This window comes from Mesocricetus auratus, unplaced genomic scaffold (assembly GCF_017639785.1).
Source record: "Mesocricetus auratus isolate SY011 unplaced genomic scaffold, BCM_Maur_2.0 Super-Scaffold_100010, whole genome shotgun sequence".
NCBI lineage: Eukaryota > Metazoa > Chordata > Mammalia > Rodentia > Cricetidae > Mesocricetus > Mesocricetus auratus.
The window spans coordinates 59,253,332-59,266,502 of record NW_024429194.1 but is presented as its reverse complement, the minus strand read 5'-3'; the positions used below and the strand labels follow the sequence as shown (position 1 = coordinate 59,266,502).

General features: G+C 39.7%; 1 protein-coding gene across 1 annotated transcript in view; it reads right to left on the bottom strand.

Annotated features, from left to right (window-relative positions):
• Positions 1–13,171, bottom strand: part of Hibch (3-hydroxyisobutyryl-CoA hydrolase) — a 78,911-nt gene that overhangs the window by 10,286 nt on the left and 55,454 nt on the right. Inside the window, exons 8-11 of the mRNA XM_040753669.1 lie at positions 5,811–5,956; positions 5,382–5,468; positions 2,990–3,048; positions 2,210–2,291 (exon numbers count right to left, since the gene is read on the bottom strand). Of these exons, the coding sequence (XP_040609603.1) occupies positions 2,210–2,291; positions 2,990–3,048; positions 5,382–5,468; positions 5,811–5,956 (374 nt within the window). The remainder of the gene's footprint in view (positions 1–2,209; positions 2,292–2,989; positions 3,049–5,381; positions 5,469–5,810; positions 5,957–13,171) is intronic.

Sequence of the window (13,171 nt, the reverse complement as noted above, 5' to 3'; positions counted from 1 at the left end):
AGCTTTCCCCAGGATAGGAAGATGACATGAGTAGCTCTCATCATTTCCATCAAATGGTGCTGGTGGTATAAGCCAATGTAAGAAGATGGGCAGGGGGTGTGTGTTGTAGGGTGGGGTTAATAGGAAAATGGAAAGGAGGCAAAGAAAAAGAGAAGGGAAGATAAAATTAAATCCACAAAAAATTCAAAGTAATCTATAAACTATAAATATTTCCATAACGAATTTAGCCAAGTTCTGGATATAAGGTACAAGATTACACATACACACATACACACAAATTTTGGCATCAATTGTACTTCTATATCTCAACAAACAAAAAATTAGATTTTAAATGATACCATTTTCAAAGGCATCAAAACCATCACAATCAAGTGATAAATCCAATGAAAAATATACAATGTAATTCTCTATAAAGAAAATTGCAATGCAACTGAAATGAATTTAGGCCTAAATGTGCAGAAGAATCACTGAGATTTCCGTAAGAACACTGGGATTCTGCTGTGCTTAGTGGAGAGTGACTACAGGACTAGTCCCCAATGACACTGAATCTTGTCAGTGAATCATGTTTCACTGACGTGCTGAGGGAATAGGCAGACACTATGTGACTTCACCTGGTTTTCTCCAGACCTCACTCCATGTGCCTTCCCTTTGGTTTTTCTTTGTGTGTTTTCATCACATGCAGAGTCTTGAGTCCTGCTAGGGGGTCACAAAACTCACAGGAGCTTCAACACTCTAGATGTAAAATGTTAACATTAACTTCCCTCTTTGGAAGATATCAAGGGTCCTAATGCTTTCATATACAATATATTTTTTTATCTGAATGTTTTCAAGGGTAGCCAATAAGTCCATTAAAAGGACCTAAAGAACCAATGATAAAAGGGGGAAAGACACTGGGATTATTATTAACTTTTTTGTTCTTCATGTGGAATCAGGAAGAGAAAGAGAAGGTAAATGATAAAGGAGAAAGATGTATGCAATACATATGCCAACTGAAGGACTTACATTCAGAACAGAAAAAATATTGCAAATCAATAATATGAAGAATATTTAAAAAGATACTTCACAGGAATCATTATCCATATGGTCAATAAATATATAAAATGGCTTTTGATGTCATTACTTATTATGGAAATGCAAATTAAAACCACAATGCAATGTTATTTTATATGCTCTTAAATGACTAAAATAAAAAAGAAATGATACCATATATTGGTAAGATTGTGGAGTCAACCAGTGCTCAAATACAATCAGAAACAATCTTATTGGAAGAGTATTTAGAATAATGAAAATTGTATACACAAAGCCTGTGGGGTTTGTAATGCTACTTGTGGGTATACACCCAACAGATATATGAATCTGTATTATTATAAGATATATACAAATGTTCAGGGTCACATCAATTCTTACAGTAAAAACCTGCAAGTTACCCCAGATGCATAACAGTAGAAAAAGTCAATGTGATATATCATGCAACTGAATGTCTTGCCAAAATGGAAATGAACATCCAACCTACTGCTGTGCAGCACAATGTGGATTAATTTACACAGATAAAGACAAGCTCAAACACACTTCAAGTATGAAGAAGCATACCTTTTCATTCCTCTGTCTAGAATTCTGAAATACTTTGTTTCACATTCAATCCTATGACAGGCCCAAGTTTATCACATCCTGGTGCACACAACACTATCCCCCAAATGGTTTTTCTTTGGCTTTTACCAGTTATGTGTAGAAAGTCCAAAGTGCTGCTAACTCTGAGGAACACTACGTAAAAGTCAGTGGTGACAGAAAATGGAGGTGTGCTAACTTAAACAGTATCACTTCTTTATTAAATTGTTTGGTTAAAGAAGACCATCTTACATATTAAACATTATTTATAAGCTAAATCACCACTGTCATATATTATCACCAGGTGACTATTCCTCAGTGACTCAACCCTTCTAATAAACACACTTCTATGTGTGTCTCCCACAAGACAAAGGGACATTTAGAAATGCAATACTGCCACTAAAGTCCTTCTCTGTTATACTTAAAGGACATAAAACCAGCTTTGCTTGGTTCTCAAAACCAAGCAAGTAGGCATGACATTTGGGGATAGCCAAGGTTTAGGAGAACTGCTTTCAGAGACTTCTTAGGACACTATCATAGAATACTGACAACCCTCAGACAGGATCCCCCTTCCCAAGATGTCCACAAAGGATTCGTGCATTACCTTCAATTGTTCTATGGCAAAAGGTGAACCATCCTGCCGTAAGTTTTCAATAATCTGTTCCACAGTATTTGCTGAAAAACACCTAGATATTTATATATAAAAAGAAAACACATATGTAATTTCACCACTGTACAAGTAATTTTCTATTTCCAATACACCAATGAACCTCCGGCACTGGCTTTCCCTAAGGCCCATGTCAACATGATGACTTTCAATGTGCTTTGCAAGGGAGGAAGTGCACACTACTTCCCTGTGTAGGAGCATTTGTCATCTACCACTGCAGTGAGAAATAAAACCTAATCTTGGCTTCTCATTTGCTTTCATGCATTGCTGGTAATTACATTTAAATACATGCTAAACTACAAAAACCTGATGCTTCAAAACAGAGACAGAAGCACTATCTCCCAGTCATCTTCCTCCTGTTTTTCCCTTGGGCCAGTTGGCTAGGTTCTGAGATCACACACAAAGCCTTTTGCTGACTAGTGTAATAATACTTTCTGGGAAGATGACATTGTGAAAACAAAAAGTAAGGTAATTTCCATTATCCTCTGACCTTTCTGTCTAACTTTTAAAAGAGATACTTTGTATCAAAATGAGTAAGCGTGGGAGAGGACAGCAATGAGTTATTTCCTCTTGGAAGAGGAGGTAAATGAAAATGAAAGCAGGAAACTACCCATCTCACACTGTGGAGTATTATCAACCAATATAATGACAAGGGGAGCAGATCTGATTAATATAGCCTTCCAAAGGACAGCATGATCGGTATCTTGTGTTAAGTACCTGTTTATTTTGTCCATGTGTTCCTCAAATATGACAGATTTGTCTTGATCCATCTTGGACTGTTTGAAAAGAAGTACTCTGAAGTGACTTAAATCTTTTTTTTAAATCCTTTAAAAGTTTATCACGTTTAATGATACACTTTGTGACAGATTATCACTTTCATTCAAATTACATTTAACACTCTCATAAATAACTGCCACCATATGTTCAAAATTCAGACAATCTGAAGAACTCCAGAAAAACACTTGAAAGTGCCAAAGGCAAAAAAAATATTTATTTATTTATTTATTTCTTATCATCGAAATGTTTCTATGAATCTAAGGGTAAGAGTCTAGGACATAAGACCTGCGAACACCATGTCAACCTCCATCAGAGCTAGAAATGCACAGTGTATGGCTGGCTCTACCTTCAGAGGGAAACAGCGTCCTCAGGAAGTCAACCACAAGTGCAAACCAACTACAGTATTCAGTTCTCAGCCTTTATGGCTGTTCTACCTCCAAATGGGAGCTCTCCTGTGTATATTTCTAGTGAATCTTTGTTTTATTAACCCGCATCTCACATGACGTAATCCAGGCACCTTCTTATAAAGAAATGCCAATTTACCAAAGTCATTCTTACAGTAGAGAACACACACTTATTGGAAGGTGAGGCTGGATCACAGGAATGAGCAATTGGGCCTGCATTTTGGATGTGCTACTTTTCCTGACAGCACTGTACGGGCAGTCCTGTTATACAGCTGTTTTAACAATGAACCCCAATCTATTGCTTTAAAGCCTATATATCATGTTTCTCCATTCTGATACTGAAGAATACAGCACTCTGGACAGTCCTGTTGCCTTTAGTGAGTTGTATGATATGTCTACCACAGCTGGCAACTGAATGGTGCCAATGCTTGGGAGGAGGATAGCAGACACTGGTTCTGCAAGCCTGTCCCTTAAAGGCATTACAGGTCTTCCCACTTAGCATACTCCCCTCCCCTCCTTTATAGCACCCCACCCATCCCTGCCCCTTGGCTAGACTTTCTAGACTCTGGAGGTCTAACTGCACTTATTAAAGCTTTAAGACATTTTTGATGTTTTTCCTTCTCCACACCAGTATCCCTGCCTCTGCCCCACCTCTAGTTCTTTCTGACTGTGTCACCTCTCTTCTTCATTGTTCTTCCTCTCTCCTACTCTAGTCCTACTTTGCAGTGCTGAAGAGACAGTCTTGCACATGCTGAGCAAGCGCTCCACCAGTGTGCTATGCCCCTGCCCACTGTGCAGGTCTTCAGAGGTTCATGGTTCCTTAAAGGGCTCTCCACAGGATTCAGCTTGCTCCAGCTGGCTTCCCACACTGTAGGATGACATAATCTCACTTCTAAGTTAGAGCCTTCCTCTTTGAAGCTGCTACCTTTGTTTCCTTTCATTTTATTGACTTCATCAATCTATGCTCTTTTTCCTCCTTTATTACTACTGCAGTGAAATTTTAGGAGATGCATGTATTCAATCGTGATTTTTAAGCATCTTTGGCTTTCTGTATTTGTGTGTGTGCATGTTTGTGCATGCATGCCATTCCTTTCTTTTTCTTTTTTCTTTTGTTTCTGTTTTTTGAGACAGGGTTTCTCTGTGTAGTCTTGGCTAAGACCAGACTGACCTCAAACTCACAGAGATCCGCCTGCTTCTGCCTCCCCAGTGCTGGGATTAAAGGCGTGCGCCACCACCGCCCAGCAATGGCATTCCCCTTTAAGTGCTATCTCATTAGCACTTGGACTTCACCATTTAACCTAGGCTAGGCTGGCTAGCCAACAAGCCTCAGGGGACATGTCTGTCTCCACCTTCCCAGAGTTGGGGTTACAAATGTACCACACATCTAGCTTTATAAAAAGCTCCCATAAGTGGGTGCTGAGGATCAAATTCAAGTCCTGATGTGCTTGTGCAGCAATCACTTTACTGACTGGGTAACTATCTCCCCACTTTCTATTCTTGGTCTTTAAAGAAAACTCAGGTGACATAAGTAAGAAATTGAACATTACAGCATATTTTATTATTAGCGTTTCACTTTAGCAGCTCCACAAATAGTCTGAACATTGAACCTCTGTCATAGAAATGCCACGGAGCATTGAAAAGCTTTTGTAAAAGCTCCTTCCAAGGCTGAGCACATAAGTTAAAAGACAAGCTATGAGGTTGCACAGGAGAGCAGGTATCAACTGGCTAGCCCAACACTCAGGTTCTGGTCCTCCCACAAAGCCTTAAAGTAAATGATCCTCAGTATACTTTCTACAGCTATGAAGCTCACCATCCACTCACTGTGTGAGTAAATGACTTGCAATGCGTTTTCTACAGCCTCAAACTAGCGCTTACCATCTGTTCGTTGTGTGAGTACTTTGCTTTCCTGTGATTGGAACCCTACTTACCTCTGCATGGTAGCTTTCTAAGACACCTGCAATATCTTCTGCTGCGGGTGATTTCAAGGCCAACAACTCTTCTTCTAACTTGTGTAACTAAAAGGAAAGAAAACAAGACATGAAACTTGACAGAGGCAGAAAGCTTTTAACCCCTTAGGATCCTTATCTGAAAATCTAAAATCTATGCTCCCTTCACATAACCCCTGAAAGAGATGGACTGCAGCCACGTGCTGCCTCTCAAGGAAGGATGAGGCAGGAAACGAAGGGGCCCTTGTGAAGTGGGACAGCATGGAGGAGGAACAGGAAGGTGAACGAGTGGGGGAGGGGAGGAGGCTTAAGCACTTTCTCCAAGGTCACACCGCTCTATGCAATAATTTCTGCATTCATACTCATACTCACCAAAGATGTGTGATCTCAACCACTCCAGCAAGCAATTACCTTCTCCGAATCTACAAAGTGTGTGGCGATTCCTGCTCTGTGTACATCTCTTCCTTTCAATCTGAACCCTGTCAGTGCAAGGAAGTAACCCAGCTTTCCTTGAAGTCTTGGCAAGAAATAACCTCCGCCCACATCAGGAAATAGCCCTGTAATTAAGTACAGCAAAGAGAGTAATTCAAAAAGAAGGTAGAGTTAGGTTCTTACATCATGCAGCCATTTCTATACACTGCGGATCTGTACTACAATTACTGTGTGCTATACAATCAAATCACAAGAAATTCTTTGTATCTCATTGCTACAGAGGTAAGCAAAGTATTTGATCCTACAATATCTTGTATATTAGGAGTATGCAGTATTGGGTGATAGATGGCTCAGTGAGGACCCGAGTCTGACACCTAGAACTCATGCTTAAAATTCCAGGTGGGGCAGCATCTGATTGCAATTCCAATGCTGAACGAGAGAGAGAGAGAGAGAGAGAGAGAGAGAGAGAGAGAGAGAGAGAGAGAGAGAGAGAGAGAGGGAGGGAGGGAGGGAGAGAGAGAGAGAGAGAGGGAGGGAGGGAGGGAGGGAGGGAGGGAGGGAGGGAGGGAGAGAGAAAGGGAGGGAGGGAGGGAGGGAGGGAGAGATGTACCAGGGTCACATGACTAGCTTGACCAAGGTCAGGTCAGCAAGGAGAACCTACCTGTCTCAAAAGACAAAAGGTGGTGGTACTTAAGACTGACAGCCAGTGCAACTGTCAAAATATCTTCTTTCCAAGCAGAAAGCACATCTTTTCCTATTGCTAACTTGAGAGAGTCTTTCAGGGTAGCCCACAGTAGCCTTGAACTCATGGTCTCTTCCCTCAGCCTGCAGTCTCCTCAGCACTGGGATTATAGGTATGGATTACAATGCCCAGAAAGTGTGATATTTTTAAACATAAATTCTGATCAGAGTCTTAATTCACATTCCTTAAAATTTTTCAGTGGCTGTTTTTTTCTATTAGATTAGAACACCCCCCCAACCCAGTCAACACATTTTTAGGAGCATCTCTTGTAATCATGTTCTGCCCTAGCCACTCCTGTGTCTTCTCATCTCACCTCGACGGTGAGATCTGAACACAGGAGACCCTCTTGTCCTGGATCATGCCATTATCCCGCAAGGCACGGCCCAGCCTCTGACACACACTGAGCACTTCTTTCCATATATGTCCCTATGCAGCTTGATCTCTGAGTGGGGAAGAGACTACACTTGCTATCAGGATGCCCCTTGACTCCTGTGGCTTTAAGTAGCACCCGAATGCTGATTACTCTTGGCTATTAACAAAACCTGTATGTTGAAGCTTCAGCCCACAATGCAACTGTTGTGGAATAACCCTTCTGTACACTGTAAAGATGTGTCCCTGCCAAGGTATCTTCTTACTGGTTTAATAAAAAGCTAGGTAGCCATTAGCTAGGCAGGAGGTACAGGTGGAACAACCAGACACAGAGAACTCTGGGAAGAAGAAAGGTGGGATCTCCAGGAGATGCAGAGGAAGCAAGACATGTGAGGACAGGTAAAGCCATAAGCCATGTGGCAATATGTAGATTAATAGAAGTGGGTTAATTTAAGTAGTGAGAGCTAGTCAAAACCAGGCGTTGGTGGCACATGCCTTTAATCGCAGCACTCAGGAGGCAGAGGCAGGCAGATCTCTGTGAGTTTGAGGCCAGCCTGATCTACAGATCGAGTTCCAGGACAGGCTCCAAAGCAATACAGAGCTTGCTGTCTCAAAAGAACAAACAAACAAACAAAAAAACAAAGCAAACAAAAGAGCTAATTAATAACAAGTGTAAGTTATGGCTTTCATAATTAATGTCTCCATTTATTACTGGGGAGCCAGCAGTCCCAACAAAAAGCCCTGACTACATTCAGGTATGTTAGATTGCAAGGAGGGACACCATAATCCAACAGAACTATTTATGTGAAAGAGATACACAGAGAGAGGAAAGGCCACATGAAGACATGGTAAGGAGGCAGCTCAGGGGGAACCAATCTTATTGACACCTTGACCTTGGCTCTCAGCCCTCAGAGATGTGAGAACCACTATGTTGCTTTAAGGCAATCAATCTATGGTTTTGTTGAATAGGCTCAGGTTGACGACCAGTCTCAAACCTAACTGTGCCTTTCCCCTCAAATACCAAACTCAACAGTGTCTTCTCTGAAGTCACATGGTATGTAAACATCTCCACACACAAAACCACAGCTTTGGACTCACACCCCTTCAACTACAACATGTCTCTGCTGATCTGCCTCCTCTACCCAGAAGCACAACTGAATGATCCAGTGCTGTCCCTAGTTACACCTCAGGGGCTCCCCATCCAGGGCTCCCCTTAGAACTCATCAGAACAGTATGTGAAGAAGAGACCTGAGCCTTGGGAAGGGACCAAAAACTAAGTGGAAAGCCTCTGCCCAAACACCACATAGGCCAACAAGATGAAGATCAAGAGTCTAGGCACCAGGCAGACACAAAGGCAGACCCTAACTGTAGTTGTAAATAATCAATGGTAGCTTAACGCATCATCCCCACCCTACATAAAAAGAAAACACCAAACCCTAAATGTCTAACAAGACCAAAATGCTTCTAATCAACTTTCATTCATCCTAGAAGAAAGTGCAAGAACATTTGTAAGAACTCAAAAAGTCAAAAACAAGCACAGTAGCATTTCAGTCATCAAGAAATACAGACAGTCAGGACAATGCACAGTAAGACTAAACCAATTAACATAAATGTAAGAGTTTGTTCACATGTTCAAAAAATTTACAGACAGAGAAGTTATATTTTGCAACTCAAATCATATTTCCATAGATGAAAACTGATATGAATGCACAGACTGAAAAATATTTATAAATGCTATGGGCAGATTAGACTACAGAGGGAGAAGTTTAAAATATAGAAATGAAATTAAATGAAAACAGAAGAAACAATAATTGAAAATGAACAAAGGGCTTGCATATAGGTGAGTAATTATAGCTACAGACGCACATGCAGAAGGATCACAGATTTAAGGGCTGTGTGGGCTACAGGATGGACTCCTGTCAGCCCTGAGTAATTCACAACATTGTCTCAAAGTTTATAAAAGGAAATAAAGGGCTGGACATATTCCTCAGTGGTAGAGCACTTACCTAGCACTGTGAGGTCTTGAGTTTCAATCCCCAATACACACACACACACACACACACACACACACAAACACACACACAAACACACACACTCATATACACATACCACAAACATAAAAACACATACCACAAACATACACACACACACTCAGGCACTCAAACACACACACACACATACACACACTCATATACACACACCACAAACATAAAAACACATACCACAAACATACACACACACACTCAGGCACTCATACACACACACACATACACACACAAGCACACTCACATGCACATACACACTGACAAAACAAGATCACATCTAACATTAAGTACAAAAGTTGTATCTAAAAGAAAAATATTTGAAGAAATAATTGTAAAAAATAAAATCCAAATTTGAAAGAATCTAAGTAGCCAGATAAACATATACACATGAAAGATGAAGAGAACTGCATCAAGAAACATTGTGACCAAATAGCCTAAGAAGAAGTCTTAAGAATGCCCAGAGAAGTAAACACATGTATTAACATTGTCGAAACAAAACTAGGATGAAATGATATTTTTCCCCTAGGAAACAGTGTAAGCTACAAGATGGTGTAACAGCACATTTGAAGTGTAGGTGCTCCTTGACTCACAGTGGAGCTGTACACCAAGTCTGTTGGAAAATACTGAAGTCAGTGCCACCATGTAAGTTGAAATGCACTTCACACACAACCCACTGAGCATCATCACTTAGCCACACAACACGCTGGACACACAACAGTGCATTCTTATGATCATGGTGCTGACCAGGAACTGAAGCCCAGGGAACAGAGGAGAGTATCTCACCATACAGGACTACCATGGAAAGAGATCAGAATACAAAATTTGGAGTACGCTTTCTAATAAATGTGTAATAAAGGTGGTTTTTTGAAAAGCCAATTAACCTGCTTTTATCTGACAAGACTAGAAAAATAAAGCAGCAAATGAAAACTAAAGTAGTTAAAAATAATAAACATATCAGCAAAAACCAATTAAATGAAAACCAAATTCTGATTTATGATCAATATAACTGATAAACTTCAAATTAGAGTGATAGGGGAAAAAAGGAATAGACATAAAATTAATCAAGAATGACAGGGGCAGAAAACACTACAGAGTCTGCAAAAATTTCTTCAAAGATTCAACCTGCCAATGCTTGCACAAGACAATAGATTGACTACCCAAATATGTAGCACAGGCTTTGAATCTATGATTATAAACATTCTTAAAGAGAAAACTACCAGCCTACATGGCTTTACTGGTGTTTTCTACATGACATGATACTAATTCTACACAAGCTCTTCCAGAAAGAAAAAAATCAACATTATCAATACTCACACAAAGAAAAGTCATTACAAATCACTACAAATGCCTCATAATCAGAGTTACAAAGTTACAAATAAAGTTTCAGCAATTCGAACCAAATAACATATTAAAAGGTTTACAAATATCAGAGGAAGATATATCATAGGGAAATTTGTACATAAAAACCAAAAAAATAATTTACTAATAATAAACTAAAAGAAAAAGAAAGTGCCAATGATCACCTCAATAGACACAGAAACAAATATGTGAAAAAACCCAAAATCCATTCTTCAGCAATATGGTAGGAACACTCCCCACAATGACAAAAGAGTGGAGGATTCTCTTGTTAGTAACTTAACAACAATCTAAAAGCTTGAGAGCAACAAGAAGAAATAATACCCAAAAAGTAGATGGGAGAACATCAACTCCACGATGAAATAAATCAACAATAACAACAAAATCAATACAAAGAATCAATGAAACAGAGTTGGTTCCTTGAAAATAACTAACAAAACTGACAAACCCATACCCAAATCAACTAAAAGATAGAAGATTCAACTGCATAAAATTAGAGATGAAAAGGAAGACATAACAACAGACACCACGGAAATTCAGAGAACCATAAGGACAATTTAAAAAATCTATATTTCACCCAATTGGAGAATCTAAAAGAAACAGATGAATTTCTTGATATAAATGACCTACCAAAACTAAGTCAACATAAAATCAACCTTGTAAAATTGAAAAGCTTCTATGTGGCAAAAAACACCATTATTCAGGCAAAGTATCAGCCTATACAATAGGAAAAAAACTTCATCTATTATATATTTGATATAGGGTTAGTATCTAGAATATATAAAGAACTAAAAACAAAAAACCAAAAGCAAAAAATAAAATCTAAACATCAATGAAACAAATAACCCCAGCTAAAAAAATAAAAATAAGGTGCAGAACTAAGCATAGAGTTCTCAAAAGGTGAAACACAAATGGCTGAGAAACTCTTAAGAGAAATGTTCAACATCCTTAGCCATTAGGAAAATGCAAATTAAAACTACTTTGAGATTCTATCTTATACCAATCACAATGGCCAATACCAATAAGACAAATGGCAGTTCATGCTGGCAAGGGTGTTGAGTAAGGGAGTGCAATCTTGTACAGTCACTGTGAAAATCAGTGTGGTGATTCCTCAGGAAGATGGGAGCCCATCTACCTCAGGATCTAAGAATATCACTCTTGGGCATGTACCAAAAGCACTCTCCATCCTACCACAAGGACACTTGCTCAACCATGTTCATTGCTGCTAGATTCATAATAGCCTGAAACTGGAAATACCTAAATGCCCATCAACTGATGAACAGATCATGAAGATGTTCTGTTCTTGTTTACACACAAGAGCTAGAAAAAAATCATTCTGAGCCAAAAAGAAAAATACTGTTTTCTCTTATATGTGGATGTTAGCTTTTAAGCTTTTGATATGTGGACTACAATCCTAATAATCTCAGAGGTTAGGAACATAGTAAAGGACTAGGGAGGAGAAGAGGATGTCCCAAGGAAGAAGACAAATGTGCAGAGTGAGAGAGACTTAGGAGCATTCAGTCCTAAATGGGACGTCTTTATCAAACCCCTCTCTCTCAAGGCTCAGGGATCTGTAAGGAAGAAAGATCTGTAAGGCAGGAAGACTGTTAAGGAGCAGAGGTATGGATGACTCCAAGGACAGACTCTTCCAGCCACAGCGGGACTGACAACACACGGCACATATGAACATGGAGAGGCTCCAGCAAGATGCACAGGACTGACACAGGGTCAAGCTGTATCAGTCTCAGCACAGGGGCAAGTGAACACAACCAGAGCTATCCACAACTGAGACCTGCTAGGAAAAGGAACAGCAGCTTTCTCCAAAGGAGTGTACTAGGAACATCAACCTCACTCCAGGGCAGGCCCATGTGCAGGAGCGGCTGGCCATCACAGAACGAACTCAGTGGCATTTTTGTGAACTTTTGTTTCATTTTCCTTTGGTTTAGCTTTTTTTATTATTATTATTGGTCTCTTAGTTGTTTGTTTTGATTGGGAGTTTAGGGTTTTTGTGTGGAGGGATGATGAATTTTGTTTTATTTTCATTTTTGTTTCTTGTTTCTTTTTTGAAGGGAAGAGAGAGAGAGAGAACATAGAGTTAGGTGATAAGGATGCTGGGAGGAACTAGGAGAGGAAAAACATGATCAAAATATATTGTCTGAAAACGTTTTCAATTTTAAAATGAAAAACACTATCTACCATAGCAAGCAATAGGAAATGGACACAATTCTGGTAAAATATGTGTAAGACACTGAAAATTATAAATTTTGGATAATTAAAACTGAAACACTAACTTGTTCCAAAGACACCATCTTAATGCCGTTAGGGTTGAGGAGATGATTTACACAGTAAAGAGTTTGCCACGCAAGCATGAGGACCAGAGTTTAGACACTATATAGGTTGGGTGTGGTGGCACATGCCTGCAATCCCAATGCCAGCAAGGTGGACACAGGAGGATCCATGAAGTTTGCTGGACCAACAGTCTAGTTACATGGGTCAGCTTCAGAGTCAATGAATGACTGTCTCAAAAACTAAGGAGGAGAGCAACAGAGAAAGACACAGGTACACAGTATACATGTCTCCACACACCCTCCCACACACAAGCATGTACAACACAACCATGAAACAAGTCAACTTTGCCTAAATTGATCAGACTGTAAACTTGCCAAATACAACAACAGAAGGCATTTTTTTGCCAAAACTTACACTAAATTTTTTATGGAAATACAAATGATCTTTATAACCAAAACCACTTGGGGGTGGGGGTACAGTGGTTCGGCTATCAATACCTGGTTTCAGCAGCACAGTGAGGCAATAGCAAACAAGACGGT